The sequence below is a fragment of the Podarcis muralis genome, chromosome 3, assembly GCF_964188315.1.
Source record: "Podarcis muralis chromosome 3, rPodMur119.hap1.1, whole genome shotgun sequence".
NCBI lineage: Eukaryota > Metazoa > Chordata > Lepidosauria > Squamata > Lacertidae > Podarcis > Podarcis muralis.
In genome coordinates, this window is record NC_135657.1 from 80229103 (window position 1) to 80256263 (window position 27161).

At 40.6% G+C, this 27161-nt stretch overlaps 1 protein-coding gene across 9 annotated transcripts in view; it reads left to right on the forward strand.

Moving 5' to 3' along the window:
- The window catches only part of CEP162 (centrosomal protein 162), a 35545-nt gene extending 8774 nt beyond the window's left edge, over positions 1–26771 (forward strand). For 6 of the 9 annotated variants that reach the window (XM_028722893.2, XM_028722895.2, XM_028722892.2 and 3 more), the window contains 24 exons: positions 339–488; positions 1106–1292; positions 2084–2151; positions 3281–3363; positions 4102–4129; positions 6018–6140; positions 6853–7038; positions 8363–8432; positions 9179–9467; positions 11038–11296; positions 12820–12965; positions 14010–14240; positions 14649–14786; positions 15852–15964; positions 17395–17500; positions 17937–18063; positions 18984–19147; positions 19877–19981; positions 21400–21633; positions 22424–23082; positions 24416–24557; positions 24895–24993; positions 25949–26083; positions 26388–26771. In XM_028722893.2, coding sequence (XP_028578726.2) covers positions 339–488; positions 1106–1292; positions 2084–2151; positions 3281–3363; positions 4102–4129; positions 6018–6140; positions 6853–7038; positions 8363–8432; positions 9179–9467; positions 11038–11296; positions 12820–12965; positions 14010–14240; positions 14649–14786; positions 15852–15964; positions 17395–17500; positions 17937–18063; positions 18984–19147; positions 19877–19981; positions 21400–21633; positions 22424–23082; positions 24416–24557; positions 24895–24993; positions 25949–26083; positions 26388–26612 — 4067 coding nt within the window. In that variant the 3' untranslated portion in view covers positions 26613–26771. The remainder of the gene's footprint in view (positions 1–338; positions 489–1105; positions 1293–2083; positions 2152–3280; positions 3364–4101; positions 4130–6017; positions 6141–6852; positions 7039–8362; positions 8433–9178; positions 9468–11037; positions 11297–12819; positions 12966–14009; positions 14241–14648; positions 14787–15851; positions 15965–17394; positions 17501–17936; positions 18064–18983; positions 19148–19876; positions 19982–21399; positions 21634–22423; positions 23083–24415; positions 24558–24894; positions 24994–25948; positions 26084–26387) is intronic. The other 3 variants (XM_028722898.2, XM_028722896.2, XM_028722900.2) reach the window with 3 other exon arrangements.
- Positions 26772–27161: the final 390 nt, after the last annotated feature.

Here is a 27161-nt window from a genome sequence, read left to right on the forward strand (position 1 = left end):
GACTCACCTTGCACTTTGTTTTTGATTATTTCTGTGCCTGATAACACCTTTTTGATTTTTTTCAGGCCTGAAAAAATGTGTGATTTTTCACAATTGTAAACCACTGTTTACATGTTGTGCATTGTTTAGCCTTACAATGAAACCGATTTTATCTCTATCCCTGCTGACGTGTTGTTTTTAAAGCTATAATTTGTTTTTTATTGTATCTATTTTATGTTTGCAAGGCATCCAAAGATCAGTGTTGTGGGGGCAACCTATATAAATTCCAAAAATAAAACTGTGTTCCAGCATGGATTTTCATGTCAGACTTTTCTTCCCCCTCCTCCTTTTGTTTTAAGGAATACGCAGCACAAGTAGTAGTTTTCTGAAGTCGCGAAGGCTTTCTCATGCTATCCTGGAAGCAGACGAAGATCATGCGGGAAGCATTCAGCTCCAGCAGCCTAGTGGGGTTTCGGTTTCTTTAAGCAAAGATAGCCTGGAAACTAACGGTAAAACTCCTTCAGACCTCAAACTTCCCTCTCCGCTCAGCTTTATTTGGCTGATTAAATAACTGTTAAATTATATGTGTGGTGTTGTGTGTTTTTAAACAGGTAGATATGTTGAATATGAACTGACCCCCTTAAAATAAGGTACTTATTTTTACACTGGCACTAAAACGTGGGAGATGCTGCAATCAATTGCTGTTGTATAGTGCTGTTCAGTCCTTTAGTGTTCTCTGAATTGCTCTCATTACAAATTACTTCAGTCCCTCAGTCTGTTCCAGCCATAGGAGCTCTGGTGCACATGTGCAGCTCTCCTACTCGGAACATCTTCTCTATTGGTTTCCATGAGGTTATACACAACTACACCAGAGTTTTGTGAGCACTCAGTGCCAGTTTCATAAACACTCAATAAATGTATAATGCTCATGAAACTCTGGTATTTTTAGAATAGGCTTGTTTAAGATCAAGTCATACATTTTTGGGCATTATCTCTGCATTTTCTTGATTTCTCACTTAAGGCAGTGCCTGGACATTACTAGACAATTTCCCCCTGCAATGACCTTCTTACGAAAATTGATATTAATTTACTGTACTTATTTATATTCTGGTGCTTTTAAATTTAGATTCAGTTGTGGCTTCAGGGCCTCATGAGATCTTTTTGGGAGCCGGATTGGATACTTTAGAAGAACAAGAGGAAAAGGAGAAGTTCTTTGCTGATCTTGAGAAAGGAGCATCATCTACGATAGACTATTCTAGATTGAATAAGGAGCTGGATTCCAATGATTCTGAAGGATTAAGAGCATTTCTACGGTAAAGTTAAAATAAAAATCAATAGTTCTAGTAATATTCAGAACTCTAAACATTCCTGTGATATTTTCAGTAATAGTTTCTTAAGCAGGGCATAGTAATATCCAGTTTTTCTAATGATGAAACCTCAATTCTCTGCTTTGAACTGTGCAAATTAAATCTTCATCTTATGGCTCACTGTATTCAGGATTCTGATTGAATTTGTGGCTAACCTGTAGGCCTCCAGCTGTTGCTGGACTCCAACTCCCATCTGCCCCAGTCAATGTGGCCAGTAGTTGGGGTTGATGGGAGTTGTAGTACAACAAACATCTGAAGGACCACAGGTTCCTCATCCCTGTTTTAAAACGTGACTTAATTGTGAGTGTACTCCTCGCCCTCTCTTATGACTCCCCCTGTAGATTCTGCACACAGCAGATTAGCCACAGTGTGGCTTGTCGTGTCACGTGGACCCAGATAATGGTGTGTTTTTTTTTTTGTTTCAAACAAGCAGTAAGTCAATAATAATAATACTATAGCCTGTTTGTGCTGCACATGGAAGCAGAAAGGCTGGGAGGCACATTTGCTATTAAGCCAATGTTTAAAACAGACCATGGCTTAGTGTTGAGAGTTCTGTACTACTTGCAAAGTTGTCTATTTTGCATAGTTTAGATTTTTTTTTAATTTTTAGAATGATATGCTGTTAACTACCAGAACAGCAGAGCAGTCCGAACTATGAGCATGAAAACAAATTTGTTCTGTCTAATACTGCTGAGTGAGAGACCTTTTTCTAGAAGTAGTACTGTCATATTTTGCAGAAATCACTCTGAAGCCAAACAGGTAGAAGAAGGCAATGAAGATGAACCAAGGAACCATGAAAAATCTGGTAACTGTACTTCAGTGTTTTATTATCATTTACTTTACAGACAGAATTTTATGGAAAATAATTTGACTTATGAAGTGAATGATCCATGTTGTTTAAAACTGAGTAATTCTAATAAATCCATGCAGGTCAGGTCACGATAGCCTAAAGTGGAGTGCCCATATTCAGAGCCAATAAAGCTGTAGTTACCAGAGACAAATGAAAGCACATTGCTGTCTGCCATGGGTAACAGAGTGCTGAAACAGATATATCGGGGGGGGGGGACTTTGTCTCATGAACAACTTTCTAGGGGCCTCATGGATGGAGCCAGAGACAAAAGTGAGTGGAGCAACATACATGACTCTTACCCTTGAGCCATAGGATACATTCCTGCGACTCAGAAGTTCTACACACACACACACACACACACACACACACACACACACACACACACACACCGCTCTTAATCCAGATAAGCAAAAGGCATTATCACAGTTCAGGGATACACTCCAGTCATGCAAAAGCACTCAAGGAGAGGATGGAGCAGAACAGGGGAGGGGTGGGGTCTGGGAAGAACAGGGTGTGGCCTGGAGAGGGGTGTGGCCTAGGGGGGAAATTCCAAGGTCTAGCCAGAAGGACCCGGAAGGCCTCTCTCAGGCTTGATAAAAGTTTCAGTCTGATCAAAGAAGGTTGTTCTTACGATCTAGCAGTACATGTGGGAAATATTACAGAACTGGTGGATGCTGAAGAACATTTTTCAATGCTTACTGCAGAATATCAGGGTTTTTTTGCAGAGCACAAGTGTGCACGTTGGAAGGGACTCCATTCCAAATGAGCGAGAGTTTAAGTATTGGGTTTTTTCATGCCATCTAGGTTCTTTCTGCTAGAAGGAGGGTCGAGAGATTATCCCTACCCTCAGAACATTTGTTTAATACTTGAATTTGTGCAGTTCACAGTCTGCTGAAGGAGGGGGCTGAGCTCCTTACTCATGAATAAATCTGCCAATAAAAGGGTTCCAGTCTGTTTCTTGCATCCATCTCTTCCTGGCTGTTTGATCTGATCCAAGGAAGAGCTATATAGAGATGTAGGGGGATGGCTGGTCCTATTTTCTTACAAGGAATTAACCGTATGCCTTGTGTCACACACATTCCAGGTGATTATAGTGAAGATTTTGAAGAAGGTTCAGAATCTAATGAAGACAATAAAGCTGAGCAAGTTCTTGTGACAGAAGCTAAAGTAAGCGTTTTGGAAAAGCAGAACCATTTCATGTTTTGAACATTACTTATAAGTCAGCCCTGTGATTTTAGTGTTGCTTATACGCAACGAAGAACTTACCAGACATCCACTGTACAGTGCAATCCTATTCAGACACACTAAAGGCCCATAAGGTTCTTTGGTAGTAGGGTAGCAGATGATGATGACGATGATGATGATGATGCATCCAGTCCAGACGTAATGGATGCTATTTAGTTGATAGGCTTGCTGTTTAGGGTAGGGGTGGACTCTGTAATATTTAATATCTGGCCATTCAATCCCATTTGTAACTCTCAGGGTGGTTTTACAATCCAGGAATAAAACAAAGGACAATAATAAATGTGACAAAGATCAATGTAATCTGAAAACTGCAGCAGGTTGGGGGGGGGGGGGCTGGACCAGTAGCAGTACTGATGCAGACAAAGGTTAGGAGATAAAAGGCATGTTACCAAAAAGACATTAACAGTGCCCAGGCATCACTCTCAGTCACAAAATAGAATAGAAAAAGGTTTGTGGATTGCAGGATATGGATGTGATAGGAAGAGAGATGGAAATCCATTTGTACATATGTGCCTTATTATAATTTTAATAAAGGCAGGATGAGTGTCCCTGCACTGTAGTTGTATAGCAGTGATATGCTCACCATCTAAAGCATTCAAGATAATAAAAATATGTATATTTCACATCATGCATATTCATATGTATTCTCTAACTTTTTAGGAAGAAAAGACTGGCATGCTGGCTGAAGGTACAAAAATTTTACAAGATGTGGAAACGTGTTAAAAATACGGCACAGGGCTTGAATGTTTGATTGGCTTTGCTGTACCCAATTTTGGGTGAAAAGAGCCAGAAATTATCCATACTTTTTAAATGGACCTCAGTGCTAGCTCCGATTGTGCTGGCGACATTTGCTTTAGAGATGCTTTGCAGATATCTGTAGAAGTAAATGGTATTCCTTTTATTCCAAATTGATGCCTACTATTGGCTTCCTTTTGGAATCAGAGGCTTAGCTCTAGAACTGAGTATCTCCTTCCATTTGTAAAAGGGACTGAGATCCAGTAGAAGGAGGGAGAAGTCAAATGTTCACCAATCTCCCTCTCCCATTATTCTAGAGGCTCTTCCAAATCTCTGGAGGATCTTTTAAGGGCGTATAGGGTTCTGCCACTTAGAGTTTTTCTTACAGTCATTTATTGTTAGATAAAACAAACACACAGGCATGGAGGAATAAACAAAAATCATCTCCTCCCTTAATGTAGTAACAGTGGAGTCATCAGTATTTATTGCTATTAATCCCCATTTTTATCTGAGAGGACATGATCAAGGTCTGAAATCAAATTATTAGTAACTGAAACCAGCATAGAGCGTTGTTCTTGAGTTTTGAGAATCATTTTGAGAAGTAGTTCAGATGTGTAAATTGTGTTTATGCTGGATAATCTAAACCAGCCTTCTGCAACGTGATGCCTCCTGTACTATTTATTGGACCTTAGCTCCTGTCAGCTCCAGCTAGTATGGTCAATGGTCAAGAGTGATCCAGAATAACAGGAGGGTGCCAAGTTGGCTTTAACAATAATTTTATAAGCCAAACAATCCCAGTAAAATAATTAATATATATTTGTATTAAGTTCAATATATTTATATTTTATTGCAGTTCATGGTCAGGTAAACTTCCTTGCACTGCTATCTTTCTGACCTGTCTTACTATGAGAAATGTGGCACCCAACTGCATACTTTTTTACACAGAAGCAATTCCCACCGAGTTCATTGTGACTTTCTTCCAAAAAAGGGTGCCTAATTGCACCTTTAGCTATGAAATTTATTCCATGCTTTGGGGAAAACAAGCTAAATCTGGTAAGGGCTTGAAGCAATTGCCCAGTAGTGAAGAGCCATAGTTGGAGTTTGTACTTCAAAAATCCTTTATAGTGAATTGTTTACTATAAAAAACTGTGTTATCCATTTCCCCCTTCCACCCTGTTTATCATGAATGCCTTCTCTACTTTTGAAACATCTTCTGGCCTATGACCTTAGCCTCACTTATTAATCAAGCAAAGCGATCCAAGCCCCCAGTGCACCATGTGGGAAGGGGACAGAGGTGTCCCTCCACCCAGCCTGGCTGCCAAGCCTCCACTGGCAGGGGAGCCCCACCAGCACCCCAATGCACCCACCCAAATAGCAGGTGGGCAGAAGCTACCATTGGTAGCAGCCCTCAGAAATCCACCAAAATGAGGTGTTTCAGGGATAAGGAAGGGATGGAGGGGATATGCTGGGTCTTGAGCCAGCCCTGCTGCCACCACAGGATAGCAACAGGCCTTGTCTTGGGGGTGGCACAACAAAGAGGCTCCCCCACCCATCTTTTGCCTGAGCTAGCACAAGGGACAGAGCTGTGGATGCGGCCAAGCCACTCTGGCAAGCCCTGTTGCTCCCAGCCAGAGGTTTGGGTTGCCGCCTTATATATCTTATCCATGTGCTTTTTAGAAGCTGCTAGGGACATCTGAGATTGCTGGGGTGGCTACTTTAAAAGGTTGTACTGAAATGGCAGAAGAGCAAAGGTTAGAGTCTGTAACCCTCATATTGTCTGGTATGGGAGATACAATTGTGTTGCACGTCAGTGTTCTCTAACTTATCTGTTTTCTCTTTAGTTGTCCTTCTCGATTCCCAAGACTCGACCCTGGAGATGCAAAAGATCGGTGAGCAGCAGGATGCAGCTGTGACAGAACACCCTCTACCTCAAGAAACCGCTGCCGGTGAAATGAATGGAACAGGTAAACCCTCTTTATTATTGACTACTTCTTTCCACATCTGTTAGCCATGCTGAAAACAGAAGTAAGGCAAGAGCAGTCTGTCTTGGTCAGTTCTAGCTCTCTCTGCTTCACAATTACCCTTTGATCATGTAAACATTTAGAGCCTTATTCAGCCAAAGCTAAGCTCTTTGAAGTCATATTGATTTCAACAGGAAAGAATCAAGCATTTCAAACTGAAGAGACTTAGAAGTGCATAACTATAACTATGTCTTCCTTGCTTAATATTTTCTCAAGGTAAAAGATTATGCAGGCAATTCCTAAGTTTTGAAAATCTGGATTGAAGAAGAGAAAGAGAAATAAACATTTAGGAGTGATTTGCTCCCCCCCCCCCTTACTAGTTACTGAGTTTTAATGGCTAAGGATGTAATCTATATTTTTGTCACTGGTGGCAACCAATATTTAATTATTGTGAACTTCAGCCTAACACTGCAATCCTGAACTTGTTTCCTTGAAAGTCGGTCCTACTGAACTCTTGGGGAAGTGTGCATAGGATTGTAGCCTAGTGCTGCAATCCCTTATCCATTACTAGGGAGTAAGCCTCACTGAACTCAGTAAGACATGTTTCTCAGTGGACACGATTCTACTGTTAGTATCGTAGGTAATTGTTGCTATTGCTTTATTGACATTTCTGCTCACTTCATCTTGGTTAACTTTTTCACCTGTCCCTCCTCAGGTATTTCTGGTGCACAAACGAATAGTGATATTGAAGCTTTGCATCAGGCCTACTGCCATATTGAGCAGTCTTTAGGAGATTCTGATGAGCAAAGAATTCATGGTGGTAAAATAGAAGAGAACTTAGCTAAAGATGTTTCACCGAACACAGAAGGCTGTCCCAAAAATACCTCCACTACTGATTCTGGTAAATATTGAAAATTCCCAATACAACTTTATTTTGGCATATGCACATCAAAGATTCCTGATTTATTATTGCTTCCAGCACAAGCTTATACCAACACTGGTGGCTTGGGGATGGAGTCCTTGAATTCTCTTGGAATCATGTTATTTTACCTTTCCTCTCGAGACACTATTTTCCCATCTCCAACACTCAATCCTTCTGTTTAGTAGGCTGCAGTTGCACTAGCACCAAACCACAGTTTAGTTAAAAGATTGGCTACACACTGTTGCAAAGGCAAGCATAATTGTTAATGCAGTCTGTCTTCTAGTGTACACATGGCTTCAAAAGCACTTTCTGAGCCAGACTGAGGGGCAAAGTCCTTTTTAAAAAAATCTCCCTTTTAATTCCATGATGACTCATCCTTCTGTCTGCTGCATCAGAACCCGCACTTGCCTAGATGTTTATGAGGTCTTCCTCAGCATTGAGGATAGTGTTTTGGTTTCCAAGGAGATTCTTCATGGCTCATTCTTTTGTTCACAATAGCTTCTTTCCCTTTATTTATTGATAATATTTATTACCTACCCTTCAACATAAGGTCCTAGAGCAGGTTGTAGCAAGATAATATACAGTTATAAAAACAAGTAAATCCATTACAGTCATAAAAGCACATAAAAATGTTCCAAATGGAACAAATTCAGCAAAAGAAGTGCACAACATAAAACAATATCTTAATGGTCTCAAAGGCCAAGATAAAGAGGAGCATTTTCCACATACAGTCTTCATAAGTGACTGTTAGCCCCATTGACCCTCAACAGCTTGCTGTGGAAGCTGCCACCCAGTGAATTATTATTCATCTGTGTCTTTGCTACCTGCTGAGATACTAGCACAGCATGAAAGTAAATTCTGAAGCACTGACGATTTAGTTGCTCATTTTTAGAGTGGTAGGTCCTTAATCAGATACTGTTTGAGTGTGTTCATTTAGTAATGCGAAAGTTGACCCAGGAGTCACACAAACTGTTCATTCACTAAAAAAGATTGCATATACAGGAGACCTGACCAAAATGTAAGACAGTTACTAAACACATACATAAAAGTGAAGATTAATTGGTTTGTAAATAGTCTGGGGAGGTTATGAATTATATCTCAAAAGGATTGCTACTGTTACAAAAGGAATGTTATGCCATAGACAGGAGAGATCACACTACATATAACAGGAGACTACCTATAGCCAAGGACATACTGGATGTGCTCATGCATGTACATGAACACAGAATCAGTGGGCGAGTTTCATTTGAAAGTATTTCATTACTGTTTGTTGATCTAGAATGTTGTCGTTTCATCTACTTAGATCTCCCCACCATAGAAGAACTGATGAAGCCTATCAGAGCAGATTCAGATTTTACCAGGGACCCTGCAAGGTATTCATTCTAGAAAATACACAGTTTGTGCCAATTAATGTCCTTTCTTTCTGCCTTGTTCTTTGCCCCCTCCCCCTTCTTCAACCTCTGTCCAAAGGATTTGGGAGTTTGTCTTAGCTTGCAGTTTGTGCTTTGCAGTTGAGACAGATCAGTCCTTAAAACCTAATCCTGAGATTAAGTCCCATACTGCCAGTACTCACTTAATACGGTTATTGGCTTAACTTTGAAGCTGGCGTGCTGTTGTGCACCTGAAATAGATTCTAATGGTCCAGTCCTGCAGAATGCTAAACTAAGAGAAGAGGTGCTGTGACTGGGCACAGTTTCCAGCATAAGTGAACAGCTCTTCTCTTTGCACCAGCTGTAGGAGCCAACCCTAGTCTTTTCTAACATAGAAAGCTGCTTTATATTAAGTCAGGCCATTGGTCAATCTACCTCAGTATTGTCTACATTCATTGGCTGTCTCTGTCAAGGGTTTCAGGCAGGTACATTCCCAACCCTACCTGCAAATGCTGTTAAAGAAAACTGGGAATATCAAGCTGTGTCTTTTCCACTCAGCCTCATATAAGGTGCTGCTTTTTAGCTCCTGCAGCACCCACGGTTTCTTCCATGACTGCTTAAAACCCATCCTGCAGGATCAGGCCATATGTCTTAATGTATCCCGTTAACAGTCACGTAACAATAATGTATAAACTAAAACCTAATGCATATAATCTTTGGGTTGTGCTTTCTTCACTTTTTTTCTGTAGCCCTGTGAAAGCAACACACAACGGCACTGATGAATTAATGAGCCATTTAATACTGGAAGAGCAGCAGAATGCTACTGCTCAGGAAAAGCAAAACATTGGCTGTTCATTGGAACAGCATAGTGGACAAGAGAATGTTCTTGTTCAAGCTGTTGCAAAGGAAGATAGTGAACTGATTCCTCATCAAAGGACTGGCAAGGACAAACGGATTGATAAACTTAAACATGATGTGTTGAGGCAAAATAGTCTCCCAAGTTCTTCAGTATTGCATCAAGACAAAAAGACTAACCAGGTAAACAGCATCTCAGTGTCTTAAAGAGATTTATGCAAGTATAAAGATCAGCTATGCACATATCATATTTGTTTGTTTGTTTGTTTGTTTGTTTGTTTAATAAACAGATTGTACATAATATTCACTAGTTAGGCCCTTGGGTGCTACAAGGATTAATTGATTGATTATTTTTTCCTTAATATTTTTATCTCACTTTCCTTCACCAAGCACCAAAGATGGTTAACTAAATTAACCTCCCTAGAAAGAAGTCCAAGACACTGGGCTCAGCCAATAAAGATCTCTGTTGTTGAATCCCTGCTATTGTTCCCCATTTTTTCCCTCTAACCCAGGGGTAGGCAACCTAAGGCCTGTGGGCTGGATGCGGCCCAATCGCCTTCTCAATCTGGCCCGTGGACGGTCCGGGAATCAACTTGTTTTTACATGAGTAGAATGTGTGCTTTTATTTAAAATGCATCTCTGGGTTATTTGTGGGGTATAGGAATTTGTTCATTATTTTTTTTCAAAATATAGTCCGGCCCACCACATGGTCTGAGGGACGGTGGACCTGCCCACGGCTGAAAAAGGTTGCTGACCCTTGCTCTAACTTTTTCACTGTTGCAGTTTCCTCCTTGACCTCTTCCTGCCTCACCTGTCTTGACACTCTTGGCTAATCTTCTCTGATTATGCAGCTTTGAAGACAGAAGCTGCCTTTTCTTCTGTGTCTGAAGCAGCTGAGGGCTAGGCAGCTGAATATCAAAGAAGTCTTAGTAGACCTTTAAAATATTATCAACAGACTTCTTTCCATCCCACTCTTACCCATGTTTACTCGGGTGAGGAAGATCAATTTCAGTGGGACTTACTTCCAGGCAAATTGTTTTAAGAATGCAGCCTTCCCCTCTCTCAATTTGCCCATCAGTAGCAGTGAGGCAGAGCCACTCTTCTGACAGCTGTGTCGCTGCACTTTACCTGGATAGAGCAGGGCAATGGAAGGTCTGGGCTGCTTAGGTGCACCAGCAGTAGTGCTGGATTGGCCAACAGAGCTCTGACCCCAGCCCCATCCAGGTAAGCTGCAGTGATGGCAGTGCCAGGAAGGCTGCTCCACCCTGCCACAGAAACTGGTACCTCCCCATGGGCACACAAATTTGTTTCCTGGTTATTCTCATTTTCCAGTCTTTGGGAGCAAATAGGAAATTTTACACATGAGCTGAATAGCACAACACATTGAAATGTAATCTGGTATATATCATTGGTGTGGAACCTCTATTCCCTTGAGTCTTATTAGACCTGCCAGGCCTCAGAGGTTTGCTCACCAGGTTGTTTTGAGCACACTATGCCCTACTTTGCCTGGCCTGATGACCAGGGAAAGTTCTAACTAGCTAACAGGAAGAAGTGTGCTCCCAATTCTTCCTTTGCATTCTGGCTTGAATTCAAGCAGATTCTTTCCTTCGAAGTTCTGTCACCTGATGCCTGATGATTGACAGGTGAGCACTCTGTATAAAACTTGTTGTGTTAAGCTCATTGTAAACACTTGACTTGATTTTACATTCAAAGCCAAGCTGGTTGATTTAATAATATATAATGTTGTCTCCAGACTCGTCTGTCCAACACTTGGACTAAAGAAGGTCTAAATTCGGTGATGACCAAACAAGTAACTTTCAGAAACACCAAAAATACAGCTGCTGTACATAGAAAGAAATCTCTAAGTGGACCCCATAGCTCTGTTAGGAGTTCTGGATATGGAAGATCCAGTTCTCCATTAAAGCACTTTTCCACAATTAATGAAAAGAAGACATTAAAGGAAAACGTCAAAAAGCCAGTTTTAAAAACAAAATCTCCTCCAAGACAAAAAGGTAATGGATTTTTAGTGTGTCTTTAATGCAGATATGTTTGGTTTAATGTAGGGGAAATGTCAAGTGTAGGATTCCTCAAGATTAAATGTTACTGTATACTGCTTCTTGCAAGATGATAATACTGTTGAAAAATGTGAAACATTTAGATACATTCAAACATAGGTTTTGACCTAAATGTTTTTGTTGGCAGATTTACCAGTGCTCAACATAGCAACGTGATTTGCACAAGGCATTTCAACTTCTTTAAAGCAAGGTGTAGTTAGTTAACTGCACTTCCAGTTTGTCAACTATATTCAGCAAACTGTTTGAGACTGCAGAGTATCTTTGACCTCGAGTTCCCAAGGCAAAACCACTGTGGCCTGAGACTATTTGTAAGGCAGCAGATAAAGAGTTGGCCATGAAGGAGTCCCAAAGGAAAAATATCACCCTGTGCGTGCTCTTTTTCCTCTGCTTCTCATTAAAAAGAGCTCCTGTGCATCTTCTCTAAACTGCTTTTTGAAGATGGGATAGATTATCAAGTTTGATGATTCAGGGAAGCAAGTCAGAATTCAAAACAAAAAATTGAGGACGTATTTGTTAGTGTCCTTCGGTTTGGTGAACATGGTGCTCTGTTTAGGATACTCTGAAAAATATAGAACTTTCTCCTAATTTGTTTACAATCCAAATCTAGATGAGGAGGAGGAGGAGTTGACAAAGTGAAGGGAGGCTGAGGCTGGGATAACAAGTTGTAAATGCATTCCTGTGCACACTTACCATATGGTCAATCTGTATAGGATTTGGCTGCACAACATTAAGTGAAAGAATTTGTGCAAAATATGTGTTTTTAGAGAAATATTTGATGTTATACCCACCATGTCAGTGACTTGGAAAGAATTCTAGATATAAAAAGTAGCAGTGGTATTTGTTTAGAACAGGAGACCTTTGAGTAGGTAAGGTTGCTAAAGCAGGAAGGAAATATTTTAGATGGTGATATGTTTACAATATAAAAGCACAGAAATAAGGTGAGGGGGTGAAGTTGTAAAATGACTTGTCAGACACAAGTGCCTTGTTTTAACATGCATGTTCCCTACAGGATTAATCCTTGTTTAAAGTGGATCCCACCCCCACCCCCGAGAATTGTAAGAGAAGATTATATGTTATTTTAAATACTTAGGGGGTAATGGGATATATGAAGAAGAATAGTGAACTGCAGAAAGTGGTTTGGAAGTATGGCAGCAGTATTTGGTTCTGTAATTTTAAAGCAGGAAGACAACAGCAGTGGGCAGCATTTAATGTCACATGAGTGACCTCCACCTCCTCTGGAAGTTCCCCCAACACAGCAGAGAGGAGGAAAGGAAGGGGATGTTATTTTATGGAAGCAGAAGTCTATTCTACTAGTGAACAGGCATCATGGAATTTCGCCCAGTAGTATTCGCTTTTCCTCTTGTACACTGCATGATCTGTTCAAAGAAGTATTATGTCTCCATATAAATAGCTAAGGCTATTAAGATTACAGTGCCCAATATTTTTTTTTCTCATCAAAGAAACATTTTCTGGAACTATGACAATACAGACAGCAAACAATCCAGTTTCTACAAAGAGAAATTACTGTGCTACCCCTGGACAATCATCTGCAAGCAGTCTTCAACAGCCAACTAAAGAAAGTGACTCTTGCCTACAGACACACAATGTAAGTCATTGCTCCTAAATTGATTTTTTTAAAGGGGACTTGCAAGGGAATAACAGTACTGCAGCAGATATAAACTTTTTGTAGAGTCCTAGGAATCCCTGCTGTCCTGGAGTGTCTCAGTATCACCCAGGTTGTCTACCCTCACAAATGTGAGAAGAGAATACATATGTAATTTGATGCACTCTATCTGTTCTGATCTGTGGCCTGATTTACACTGCACTTATAATGTAACTCCAAATCATTGCACAAAAAGTGTGTGCAGCATTAGAGATCCTGTTCAGGTTACAAAAGTGTGTTGCCTTCTCTTTGAATTTAATAGAGTAAGTGTCCACTGGAGGCAGGACAGCTGTCATTAAAAATTGCATAGGGTTGGATGCAGAGGTCCATAAATGAGAGTGTAGGAAGAGGCAACTTCTACCCCTGCTCGTTCATGTAAGCCTTCACTGAATCATAGCCTCTTCTGTAAGCATAAGGCAGGGATAGGCAAACTCGGCCCTCCAGATGTTTTGAGACTACAACTCCCATCATCCCTAGCTAACAGGACCAGTGGTCGGGGATGATGGGAATTGTAGTCCCAAAAAACATCTGGAGGGCCAAGTTTGCCTATGCCTGGCATAAGGAGACCTTTTGATCTTCCATTTGTGGAAATACTAAACTAGACCCAAACCATAGTAAATGATACTTATTTCACTTCATCTCTAATGGTTCTCCATCTATTAATTTGATGACATCCATATCTATGCTACAGTACACGGTGCTCCCAAACAACTGACTGCATTTTGAATGCATGAAGTTTTTTCTGCAGTGCCAAAGCTACCTCACACTTGAAACGAGCCAACCTTGAAGCTTTCATCTTGTTTCATAGAAAACTTACTTGCATTGTTGTTTTTTCCCTCTCTCAATTTAAAATGCTAAATGGTTCTCATAAAATTCAGTCTTTGAAAATTTTGAAACTTGCAATTTGTACTACAGAACTGAAAGAAAATGATCCATAAATCTTGGTTGTGTGATGAGCTGTCAGAATAGTATACTTTTTCCCCACAGCAGGTTGCCTCATATTCTCCATCCCAAAATAGTGGGAGAGAGCTTTATTTACTGCAAAGAGTTCAGGAAGCAGAGGAAAAATTGGCCGAAGCCCATGATTTGATTCAGAATCTAAAAGCCGCATCTTTGCAAAAGGAGAAGGAAATGGAGACTAGGATCCTAGAAATGAAAATGCAACAAGATAAAGACCTTTTTCAGCTAAACCAAGAGAATTACATTCTTCAAACACGGGTACTGTACCTAGTTATATCCTTTCCCTGTTCAATTTTATTTTTTTTTAAACTTTTAATACAGTTCACTAAAAACAGCATTTACTATATCTTTCATTTTAGTTCTGATAAAATCAAATTGGGAATCATGGCAAGTCATGGATAAAATGTTGTCTCTCATAGCTAGCTAAAACACCTTGCAGGAAGTGACCTTCTGCTTTTAGGAGAAGGCTACTTCAGCTGGTAGCCAAGCAAGGTGCTCCCTACCCCCTTAATATGTTTTGCTATATTGCAAGGAGACAGGCATAGGATACAAATAATGATGATTAAAGAGAACAGTCTGTTAAATGTACAGGAATCTGTTAATAAGGGCTTTTTCTTCCTAGTGATTTTATGAAGCATACGTTATTCATAATTCATGTTTTCTCAGCTAAATAATAGAGAAGACCCGAACAAAGGAACAAAGTTGTCAAATGCTTTGGAAAGAATTCCTGATGATGGAGAAATGCTGAAAGAAATCCAAAAAGAAGTCCAAAATCAGGAGACTCTCCTTCAAGGGTATCAACAGGTAGATATACTTAATACTGTGGCTTCACTGAGTAAAACTTACAAAGTATTTACGCAGTCAGTTTTTAAAGCTGTATCCAGGTTGAGAACTATGGTGCATTGTATAAAAATAAAAGGAGAGGTGGGGAGCTTGATAGTGAATTGACCAGATTGTTGAAGGTCAAAGGCAATTGCCCTCACACCACTTATTATTGAGGGGAAGTGCATGGAACAGGTCTCAGTGTTTCGATTTCTGGGAATGGTGTTGAGAGATGACCTAACCTGGGGAGAAAACAGCAAAGACCTGATGAAGAGAGCAGAGCAGAGGTTATATTTTCTGAGAATCTTCTAGAAAAACAATCTCTCAAAGGACCTGTTGATGGCATTTTACCATTGTACTGTGGAGAGTGTATTAACTTATGGTCTGTGTGTGTGGTTTGGGAGCTGTACGCCCAGGGAAAAAACAATGCTGTCCAGGGTTGTAAAGACTGCAGAGAGAATAATTGGGTGCACTCTTCCCACCTTAGATCAAATCTATGCTGTCAGGTGCCATAAGAAAGCTGCAGAGATAGCGCAGGATAGTACGCACCCTGGAAATTATCTCTGGAAGAAGGTATAGGGTTATAAAGACCAGGGCTAGCCGCATGAGAAACAATTTCTATGCAAATGCAATTCTGGTTCTAAATGCAGCATAAGGAGTCTCTTTAGTATATTGTATTTTAAAATGGGGTTTCAGAGTTTTTAGGGGGGTTTGAATATTTTATGTAGATTTCCAATTTCATTGTTCTGTATGGGACAATGACAATAAAGATATCGTATATGAAAAGACATTGGTATCTGAAATTGGTAGATAAAAGACTGATAATGAAGGTAGAGCAGCTGGACAATTGCTGGGACATGCATGAAAATGTTAGTCCATTCATAAGCAAGGGACAATGTGCATTGATTAGTTCAATGAGGTACTTATTTATATGGAGACGGAAGAAAAGGCTACCCTTCTGGAATTTGTAAAGAGTAATTTCTAAGAAGTGTCTTTCACATGAATACATAATAACTAAGTGAATTAATCCTTGATATTTCAATGAAGGAAAATGAAAGATTATATAAGCAAGTGAAAGAGCTGCAGCTAAATAACAAGAAAAATGAAGAAAACATGTTTAAAGAGAACCAGCGTTTGATGGCTGAGTTGGTGTCTTTACGGTGAGTTTATTTGAGGATCTAATGAAAAATGTAGATGACTTTAAGCAGGTCTTAATGTGAATGTAAAGAGGAAGCTGCCCACATACTTGGGATCAAGCCCCAATGAACACTATAGGTCTCTTTTCCAAGTAAGCGTACATAGGATTGAAGTGCATGTCCCATTTTTTGTGTGGAAGGAAGTTAAACTTAATTCTTCCATTGAAGTCAGCTTAAAATTATATACCATTTGACCATAGCCGCAGTCATGTAACAAAGCTGGCAAAGAGTTTGGGTGTCTTCTTTTCAGTGTCCCTTCCATTTCTTTAACTTTTCAAGAAGTAGTGTAACAATGATTGATTGTTTTATTAAATTTAGTCGCTTGTCATCTAAAGAGTCTTCAAGGAACTTACAGTGAAAAAAATATATGCATGAATACATTATACCAAAGAAAAGGGGTATCATACGACACATTAACATTCCATTCAACAAAAGGGGAAGAGGACCCTCACTAACACTGATAGAAAAAGTAGTTACTGTGTGTTAAACAGATTGAAGAGAATCATATAAATTGCACTTTTTCAGTGACAGAATATACCTACGAGTAAATAAGACCAAGGGTGCAATCCTCTACCCCCATCTTTCTCACCCATGTTTCAGTAATACATGCCATTGGGCACTCTCATCCATGAATGAGCACTGTCTTCTTCTGTACAGACCTGGCATTTAGTAATAGCACCACCAAGCTGTTGGGCACAGTGGAAGAGCATCCAACAGTATTCTGGGGCTGTGGAGAGGCAGATATAGGCATCAGATGTGAGCATCTTTTGTTCCATTGCCACCACTAGCTGTGCCTGTTTCTTCCTTCTGTCACCAAGTTGCATGGTCCCCTGTGCCCTGGCTCTGTGTAACTCCTTGCAAATACATGCTGCATGCAGATTACCTTTTCACATCAACCCCTAATGCATCATAGCAGTCAACAATACAGTCCCCATCCAACCAACTCACCATCACATAGAGAATACCCATGCAGCAGGGAAGGAAGGGGGAAGGGGAGGCGGAAGACACAATAAAGCACAAGAGAGAGGGAGAGAGAAAGTCTCAGGCGGCCTATCCCAAAGCTCACCTGGGGTACTTTAACATTCACCCACCCCTGCTTCTTACCTATGGGTGCTGACTCCCACTAGATTCACAGCCTCTCACTCTGACAGTACTAGGGAAAATAAACATTCACCAGTATTTCTCACCAGAGAGAGTAAAACAGTCTTCCAACAATCAGCACCAAACTATACCTTGACGTGACATGTGAATCAGGCCAGCATGAGTTAACAAGGACTGGATATTTTAAAAATTACTCTGATTTAATTGCAGGAATAGTGTTTAGATAGAACTACTTCAACAAACCATGAGCTGTATAAAATTAATAATCCTCTCTTTTTTCAAAATTAAACTAGAGAGCAACAGGATAAAAATAACCTTTTATCATGTGGAGTGCAGAATGCTGAATCAGCTGGGAATCAGAGTTTCACTGACCTGATTTTAGAACTTCGGGCTGCCAAGGCAAGTACTTATGCTTTTTCTTTAGACTAGTTTGCTGAAATAGTCACCACTTAAAACATTATACATTTTGCCAGCAAGTTGCTATTACTATTATTTATTTATATTTCAAATAATGAAACAAATGGGCCATTTACGGTAATTTGCTGTGGCCAAGCTGCATGGAGACCTCTAAACAAGACACTGTAATTTGCATTACATTGACTCTGCTGGCACAAGGGGAAATAACAAATCTGCTCCCCTCTGCTGTGCAGGTCAGGCTCTGTTTTCCCATGCTGTGGCCCCAGTATAGCAGATCTATGCCTGGAAATCTCTCACTTTATCCAGGCATCTGTGATGATGATCAGTTCAGTTCACTTCAATGGTTACAAGAGGTGTTATCCTCATGGCATGTTTTCTGTATCCCTCTTTTGTTTTCCTGGGGTGGCGGGGAATGAAGACTATCGAAAGCAATTTGCTCGAAGAGAAAAAGCGTCTAAAGCAAGACAAGCAAGCCCTTGAAGTAGATTTGGTGCAAGTGAAGAAGGAACGAGATTTAGCAAGAGCCCAAATCACTTCCACTTCAGGTAAAGCACTGCTTTTGAACAGGTTAATCCTCCGTTTAATAGTAAGATCTTTTACTTCACTGACTATAACATCTGTGTTTCCATTAATACTGTATTAAGCTTTTGTGATATTGCTGTCTCGCATTAACACACCAGGGAAGAGTGAGATAATCAAGAGAGATGGAGGGGCAGTAGGTGGATTATATGTACATTGGCAGCTACCCCTCCAGAAACACGTGAGCAGGGTACGGCACAACACTTGCTTCTGTGAGTTGTCTACCAGGGGGTGGGCCTGTGTGATGGAAATCTCACAAACGAAACAATTTATCATCATACAAGCATAGGAAGCTGCCTAATGCAAGGTCCTCTTCAAAGTGTCGGGTCTTCTCCGTCACCTGATCTTGCTCCTTTCTGGAGATGCTAGAGATTGAACCCAGGACCCTTTGCATGCAAAGGAAACTGCTCACGTATGAGTTGGGGACAGGCAACAAGAGCAGTTCCGAGAGAGAAAGTATGCATCAAAGACTGGGGGCAGTAGGAGAAATTTTCCTAAATTCCTTTTGATGTCAATGTGGGATGGAATTATTGGGGGGGGGGGGATGTTGGTTCCAGGCCACTGGTTCTTTGCATATCACTAGTAGTCTGATCTTCCTATTGTGTATTATTAGAATGGAAAGGAAGGAATAGCAGCTCTTGAAAAAGCTCTCTGCCACCACCACAAATCATCAGACTTCAAAACAATGATTTATAGCTTTTTTTTACAAGAGTCGTTTTCACCACAAAGAGGAAATCTAAATATCTTATGGCTTTTGTAGAAAGCCTTAAGATATTTAAAATTAATTTGCCTCTATTTCCCCCCCCCCCCAAATGCCCAAGATAAGCTTAGTCTTGAGTCAGATATGCTTTGTCACACTTTTTTAATTGGAACATTTTCTTCCTAGCTGAAAAATCATATGAGATGAAGATTGTAGAAGAATCATACAAAGACGAAATTGGTCGCTTGCAGAAAAGACTCCAGTGGTATGCAGAAAATCAGGAACTCTTGGATAGAGATGCAGCTCGCCTTCGAGGAGCTAAAGAAGAAATTGATAAACTGCAGCATGAGGTGATTGCATGGTCAGACTTCCCTCCAGTACCATTCAAGACAGTAGCAAGGCAAAGGCCATCTGAGACCAGCCAGCAAAATCGTACTTTTTCACATAGAGATAAGAGAAAAGGCTAGGGTACCATGCAGCCTGAACTTCAGGAATTTTACTTTGGGAATTGTTGCTGCAATTCCCTTTTGGCCAGAGCTGAGTAGTGACACTTGGGCTGAATCCCATCTAATGTCCTTCAGGTTTCCAGCTGTCAGGGGCTCAAGCAGTTCTGCTTCCACATTTATGATTATAGATTTATCTGTCATAAAGTTCCCAAAGGCATGACTTTCAGTCACAAGCTGCCAAACAAGCTTCCCCATCTCAGCCTATGGTCTCCCTTTCTTTGGTTTCACGGTAGGTCAGGGTTTGTCTGAATCTAGGCTGTAATTCAGTTTCCACTCCAGAATATGTAGTTAGAACATTCTGCACATGAGGTTTGGCACTAACTAAACTGGGATAAAACGACCCATTCATTTACCATGCTGGTACTGATTTTCCCCTGCTGCTTAAATTACAAGTTTTGTAAATAAGATTGAGGGGATCATTTCCTATGCACCGTGGTTACCAATTTCTGTGTTTATTGTTCTTGTTCGTACACATGCAAGTCTTTAACGGTTTTAAAGAAGAGGTCGTGCTAATGATAAAATGAATGGATTGCTTACATCACTCTTCTGTGTGCCTTCCTGTGTACTGTGTAGGTGGATCAGCTTAGAAGTGAAGCTGGGAATCAGTCTGCACAACAAAAGAAACGGTCGAAGGACAGAGCGGCAGATGCCAAACGAATTCAAGACCTTGAGCGGCAGGCACGTAGTACAACAATTCCCCTTAACAGTCAAGGGAGCAAGGGAGGAAGGATAGTCTCTGCTGGTAATTTAGTGTGGCGAGCCATATTCTGGCCTCTATTCTTACGAATCCAGTTTCGAGATGTATGGTAGCATCGGAGACGTGTTTAGGCACTTGTAGGGCTGATCTTAATTTGTTTAGATTGTATCAGTTCTAATGGTGCACAACTAGCAAAGAGTGATCTCGGTGTTACATCTGTCAACCCACTGTTTGCCAGAGTTGATTCGGTTGCTAAAATTAGGTAAATGGGAGTGCTATAGGACAGAGATGGGGACACTGTGGCCTTTCAAATGTTTGTGGGCTCCGGCTGCCTTTGCTTGGCCTTGGCCAGCATGACTAGTGGTCAAGAATGGAGTTGTTGTCCCGGCAACATCTGGAGGGCTACTGCTTTCCTCATTTATGCTTTAGGAGAGAAGAATAATGGCAAATCATCGGCACAACGAAACACTGCTTCCCATATATCTTAACTATATATTGCAATGTTTCAAATAGCATTATATCCAAAGGTAGGGCACCAAATTCCAGGTAGGTGAGGAGCATCGAGTGTCAGAGAAGAAACTGCAATCCAGACTTCAGATATGGGATAAGTAATAGGTAATGAAGTTTTTACTACATGTGTTTATGAAAAAAAATAAAGATTTTTATTAATTATGCGGTCTATAGATATTGATGTCAGAGATAATTTTGTGGTTTTAATAGTTGATTCATGTAATTTGGTGATGCTTTTAAAGCTATTACTTATACTTTCATTTCCTGTATGTATATGTTTATGGCAAATGGGAAAGAATCATACAACTAGGTTCAGATCCTCAAGAGAACTTTGGGTATTATCATCCTAGGATCGTATACAGTAACAGGCAGTGATTCTTCAAGGTGTCTGCCAAGGGACTTTTTCCTCACCTGCTACCTAATTTATTTTAAGTGGTAATGCCCAGGATTGATGCTGTTATCATCTGCATGCAAATCTCTATGAGTGAGCTATGGTCCCTTCTCTGTTCTCAGTCGACACCAGTGTTCATCTTCCTAGCATCTAGCAAACCATTTTTGCAAGAGAGGAGTATTATGATAAGGCACTGGGTCTGCTGTTCAGTTTTTTTATAAAAAGAAAAAGTTGTAAAAGCCTCTCTGTGTGCCCAAACTCTTAGGCACAACTTGCTGTGTGACTTTTTTTGGATCCCAGCCGTGTCTCATTAATGATAGAATTTTAAATTTGGAAGCACTATTTCTAAACATTTGCAGTGCAAAGTGCGTAGACAGGATTACATCCATGATCTTAATTACTGTCAGTATATTCTCTGTCATTGGGAAAATGCAGCTCATGTGATTTCAGCCTAGTTAAAACACAGTAACTAATAGCTGTTGTCCTAATTTTTGAAAGGTTAAAGAAATGGAAGGGATACTGAAACGAAGGCACCCAAATTCTTTGCCAGCTTTGATATATGCCGCTGCCACGGCCACTGCTTCTGAAGGGGAAGGCAATCCATCAGCAAAAACGAATACAGTGGATTTTCTTGAGAGAAGAGTTAAGAAGCTGGAAGCCGAACTTGAGGGTAAAGATGATGAAGCGAAGAAAAGTCTCCGTGCCATGGAGCAGCAGTTTCAAAAGATAAAGGTGATTTAGACTCCACTGTGCTTTTAAACAGCAATATTGTTTTGGTGTGGTTGCGTAGTTTTTGTTTCTCCCGACGAGTAGCTTGAGCTGCTCCTGGGCTCTCTCCCAAGTGTTAACTGAATCCTACAGTAATGAACCAAGGAGTGGGAATGAGATCATAGTTACCTTTTATATATTCTTTAAAAACTCTTTGTATTCTAGCACCAGAAAGTTCAACACCTTTAATATTATAGACATGCTCCAATGCAGGCATATTCATGGACAATAAATATGCTCATTCCTGTGCAGATTCTATCCTGTTGCATAGTCATAACAAAAGATGCATACAGCAAGTTCACTTAGGCTCAGAGGAGCATCCCAGTGGGGATGTGGGTCTAGGTGCCTATCTGCTTCCATATTAGCAATGTGTGTGGAAAGCTGCTTCCATATGCAGAACTTGCTGAATTAGGGTGCTCCTTTATCTGAGCCCTTTTATCCTTTCCTTAAGCTGCACAGGGGGTTTAAGGGTGAGGGAGTCACAAAACCTGCCTCTTCCCTTTGCACCCATGGAAGCATCCCATGAGCAGAACTGCATTCACAGTTAGTCTGAATACAGCCCATTGCGAAAGGACCCTGCAGATTATCTGGTCCAAACCCCTGCAATGCAGGAATATACAGCTGTTCCATATCGAACCTGCAACCTTGGCGTTATCAACACTGCGCTCTAACCAACTGGGCTATCCCAGCTGTGTGTATGATGCAAATCTAATTTACCTAGGAAGCTTCACTTCATGGGGTCTTGTCTTTGCAGATTCAGTATGAGAAGAGGGTTGGGGAGCTTGAGCAGCTGCTGGAATATAAGCTGCTGAATGAGCCACAGAAGCTTCCGGACAAGGCCACCACCCTTGCAGCTCATGAAAGAGAACTTTGTAGTGTAAATGAAGCCCACCAGATCACAGTGCAAAACCTTCAGACTGAAATAAACTCTCTCAGAAGCCAGTTAGCTCAGCTAGAGCTGCAGAAGAAAGCAAAAGATGATGCGGACCTCCAGTCGCTAGAATACCAGGTGGAGCAGGCTCACTCTAAAGCGAAGCTGGTAAGACTAAATCAGGAAATGATTGCCAAAAACAGAGAGATACAGGACCTCACAAAGACTGTAGAAAGGCTTCAGAAAGAGAGGAGGATTATGCTCTCATCTGGCAAAGCAGATGCTAAAGAAAAGCCTTCAGGAATCCTGAAAAAGGATATTGTCAAACCTAGTCAGCTGAACCCCAGAAATGAAGAGTTCTTCCCCGGCACTCTCGATGAGAAAATATATCAGCCCCACGCTTTTGCCGATTGTCACATTTCAGAAGTCCTGCAAGAAAACAGCCGTCTGAAAGATGATGTAGAAAAGTTGACTCTAGAACTAAGCCAGGAAAGGATAAAAGCTCAAGCAGCCATGGCAAATTCTGAAAGTCTTGTAAGAAGGTAATTCACTTAACACTGAGCAGTTTTTAAAATGTGATGTTCAAGGTCACTCCTTGGCTTGGGGCAGGAGTGGGGAACCTGGCGGCATCCAGATGTTTTTGACTACAACTCCTGTCTTCTATAGCCATTAATGGGGCTGATGGAGTTGGAATCAGGTTTCCTACTCCTGCTTGTAGGTACGCTGTTCTAATAACCCCACCACCAACTCTGGGCACAGAAAAACCATACCCTGCCATTTCTATAAATTGTGTAAATTAAGCCAATATAGAGATTTTTTATTTTTATTTTTTGTAGTGTATTGTGCTTCCAACATGGGAAGAGTCACTGAACAATGGAAACCTTATCATGCTGGAAAGCAGTGACGTCCTCTCCCCGCCATCCTTATTTTAATTGTAATGCAGCTGCAAAAGGCTGCCATTCCACTTGGGGCAGTGGTGGCTTGAAGCAGCAGGAGGAGAAAGGATGTGTTTGACCATCTTTGTGACATGTAGATTTTTATTTATGTATTCCATCTTCATGGGAGCTCAGCCTAGCTGTAAATCTGGACGTGAAAATGTCACCCCAAATAATTTTACTGATACTCCAGTGTACAAGAGGAGCTTTAAAAATCAAGCCCCCGCATAGCTATTTTCTAGGGGGGAAACCCGCACCACACCCTACATTTAATGTGATATGTGTTGAATATATAATGCACAGTTTGGTTCTAAGGCAGCTGTCCCCATCAGTGACTAAGGGCCAAGCTAGGCATGACCTTCTTCATATCTTTAACCTTGTGCTTGTATTTTCAAAATGTAGTAGGCGCAGGAGGATATGCATGATTGGGGCCATGACAAGAGGAGCTTTAAACTCCTTTCTCCAACTGCATACCTGATTCGCTTTCCCCTGATGCCTACTATTTGCAATTGGATAAAATCTTCAGTTGGCACCATTTTCTCCCATGGTTAGCACTGGGTGGTAGGGATGGCATTTCCAGTTGGGACCACGGCTTCAAGCCCCTTTCCCATGTCACAGTACCTATCCAGCTGGGAAGACCACATGCCAAATATTTGTGTTTTTAAAGGGCATGCAGACCAAGGTTAATGCCAGGTTCATTTGGGGGCAAAGCCAGCGTTTTTTTAGCATTCTTATCCCTTGCCCTCCTTTTGTACATGAGCCAAGATATATTGTACAGGAAGGATTCTAGGCAGAAAAGGATACTGCTACAGGAACATCACAGGCATAAATGCACATACAAATCTAAAATTTGTTGTTTTTCATGAAAATGCTGTGTTATTTTCTGAAGTTTTCAACAAACTTCTACATGCTATTTTATTTTATTCTGCTACATTTACAGGGCAAAGGAAGATTTGGAAGAATACATTACAGCGCTTAAAGCATCACATCAAAAGGAGCTGGAGAAGATTCTTTGTCAGTATGCTATGGAGCATTCAACTTCCAAGGCAGCTGAGTTAAATAGCAAAATTTCAGCACAGGAGGTGAGGAAGACCAGTCGTCTGTCTCACTGCTTCAAAAAACTGCCAGTGTTTCCTGCTTCTCAATGTTTTGTACTGTAATCTTGCCTCTGAAATATACTATGGTTATATTTTTGTATTCATTTAAGGTGAAGTTCACAATTCTCCATTCCAGTGTCTTTTTGTGTTCCTAGTCGTAGCTGATCTTACATGCTTAGTCAGAGTTAAATTCAAGTGATCTTAATACAGCTTTACTCAACAAAAGTTCAAGTTGTTAAACCAAAGCTCCACTTACCTACTTGTAATAGGATTCAAGAGGTACTTTGTTGAAAATTTCTAATAATTGAGAATCTTTCCATAGGTCTTTATTAAACATCTTCAGCAACAAGTTCGTGAGTTGCAAAGAGATCAAGAAGCGCTTGCGGTTTCACAAAAGCGAGAGGAAATTCTTCAAAAAGAGGTAATTCAGAGTATTAAAAATTTGATTCTTTAAAACGACAGTTTGAGCAGGAACAACAATGTGGTGCCCAGACTCTGCCCTCTTCCCCCTTTCTGCAATTTATGTATAGTGGTATCTCGGGTTACATACGCTTCAGGTTATAGACTCCGCTAACCCAGAAATATTACCTCGGGTTAAGAACTTTGCTTCAGGATGAGAACAAAAATCGTGCTCCGGCGGTGCAGCAGCAGCAGGAGGCCCCATTAGCTAAAGTGGTGCTTCAGGTTAAGAACAGTTTCAGGTTAAGAACGGACCTCCGGAACAAATTAAGTAGGTAACCAGAGGTACCTTTGGTGCTTCGTTCTTTGAGACTTTAAGCCAGAGTTTTCCATTGCATTTTAAATGGGAAACAGGGGTACAGTATTGTACTGCAGACTGAGATATAAAACCAAAAATTAAAGCTGATTTTTACATGTGACTGAATGTGTGCATACACACACACACACACACAAAAATACATATATACCTTGGTTTTCGAACAGCCTAGTTCTCGAACGTTTTGGCTTCTGAACGATCAAATCCCAGAAGTGGCTGTTCCAGTTTTTGAACGTTCTTTTGGAAGCCGAAAGTCGAACAGGGCTTCTGCAGCTTCCGATTGGCTGCAGCTGCAGGAGCTCTCTATAGCAAGTGTACTTGGGATTCTAGCCTTGCTGCTAAGCTAGTGCAATCCATATGACTTCTATCCTATTTATATAATAAATATTAGGGATATTTTAATAAACAAGTGCCCTTATTAGATTTCAGTGTGCTGCATCCCATACTGAATCAATGGGGATGGTGTGCTTACTGAATTCCTTCTGGGGAAACTCCTATCCCCAGAATTGTTTTGAGTGGGTGTAGGAGCATCTGTTGCTGCTAATGCCATTGAGCATACACAGAAAAACAAAACAGGTAATTTCATGTTCTCACATTTTAGATGGCAAAACTCTTAGAAGAACTTGGAGAGGCTAGAGAGAGCCAGACCCCAGAGATGAAACGATTTGTGTGTCTAGAAAGGAAGATCAAACACTTGGAGGCCAGATATGAACAAAGAGAACAAGAACTTCAGCAGGTAAATAAAACAGGGAATTCTTCTCTTTAAAAAATCAATGTTTCAAATGTTTGAGTGCAAATGCCCTTCAAAATGCTTACTGTAACAAGTACTTAAATTATGGAGTCTCAAGCCACATCTAAAAAGTCTGATAGACCTGCAACCTCATTTAGTCAGTATTTAGATGTGTTGATTTGTAGAGCCCCTTCCAAAGAATTTTTAAAACAAGTATAAATGAAAGGTTTTCTAAATGCTCTGATAATGAAGCAGTCAGGTTTAGAAATTATGCTGCCATCTCTCATCAGTGAACTTGCTTACTACCCAGGTAATACAGCAAACACAGCATATTGCAGAAGTTGAACAAATCCAGGAAACTGAGAAATGGCGGAAGCTGGCACTGTTGAAGAACCAAGAGCTTGAGAAATTTCGCATTGAACTGGATTCGATTTTGGATGTTCTACGGCAGCTGCAGAAACAGGGTGTTATCATTCCACCAGGTGGCCCAAGCATGCCGGAAAATGACTGGAAGACTAGAAAGCTCCTCATTTAATCAGTGAAACAGCTTCAATAGAGAGAGAAGATGAAGCCTTGCCACAAAAGGTGATTAGTTTTTAACTTTATAGTTGTGCCCAGGTTTCTCCTGTATACATTTATCCCGATCCTTGCTGACTTGTTTTTATTCTGTATATTAAATAATAATACTAGCAAATTTGAAGTGCTGAACTTTTTTTCCCCTTCACAAAAAAGAATCTCCGCACTTTATTGGATGCATTCAAAGATTTGTCTACCAAAGTAAACTATTGGTGACCAAGCAGGAATATCCATAAGCAGCGTATGATGTCAACTTTCACCAGGTCTTTCTCCTTTGGGGTGCAGGGGTGTCAGCAAACTTCCATTTTCATTCCTGCTCCCAAACCTGTATAAATAAAGGAGCTTCTTTCCACTCAGGAAGCAACTACAGCAAAGCTTTAAAGTATGGATTTCTATCTCTTGAAAAGGTATGAATAAAGGCTCTTGAAAGGTAAGGTGTATATATATCTCTGCTAACACAATTTTCCAGGTGCTTTTCTAAAAATCAAATTAGGAAAATGCACATCAT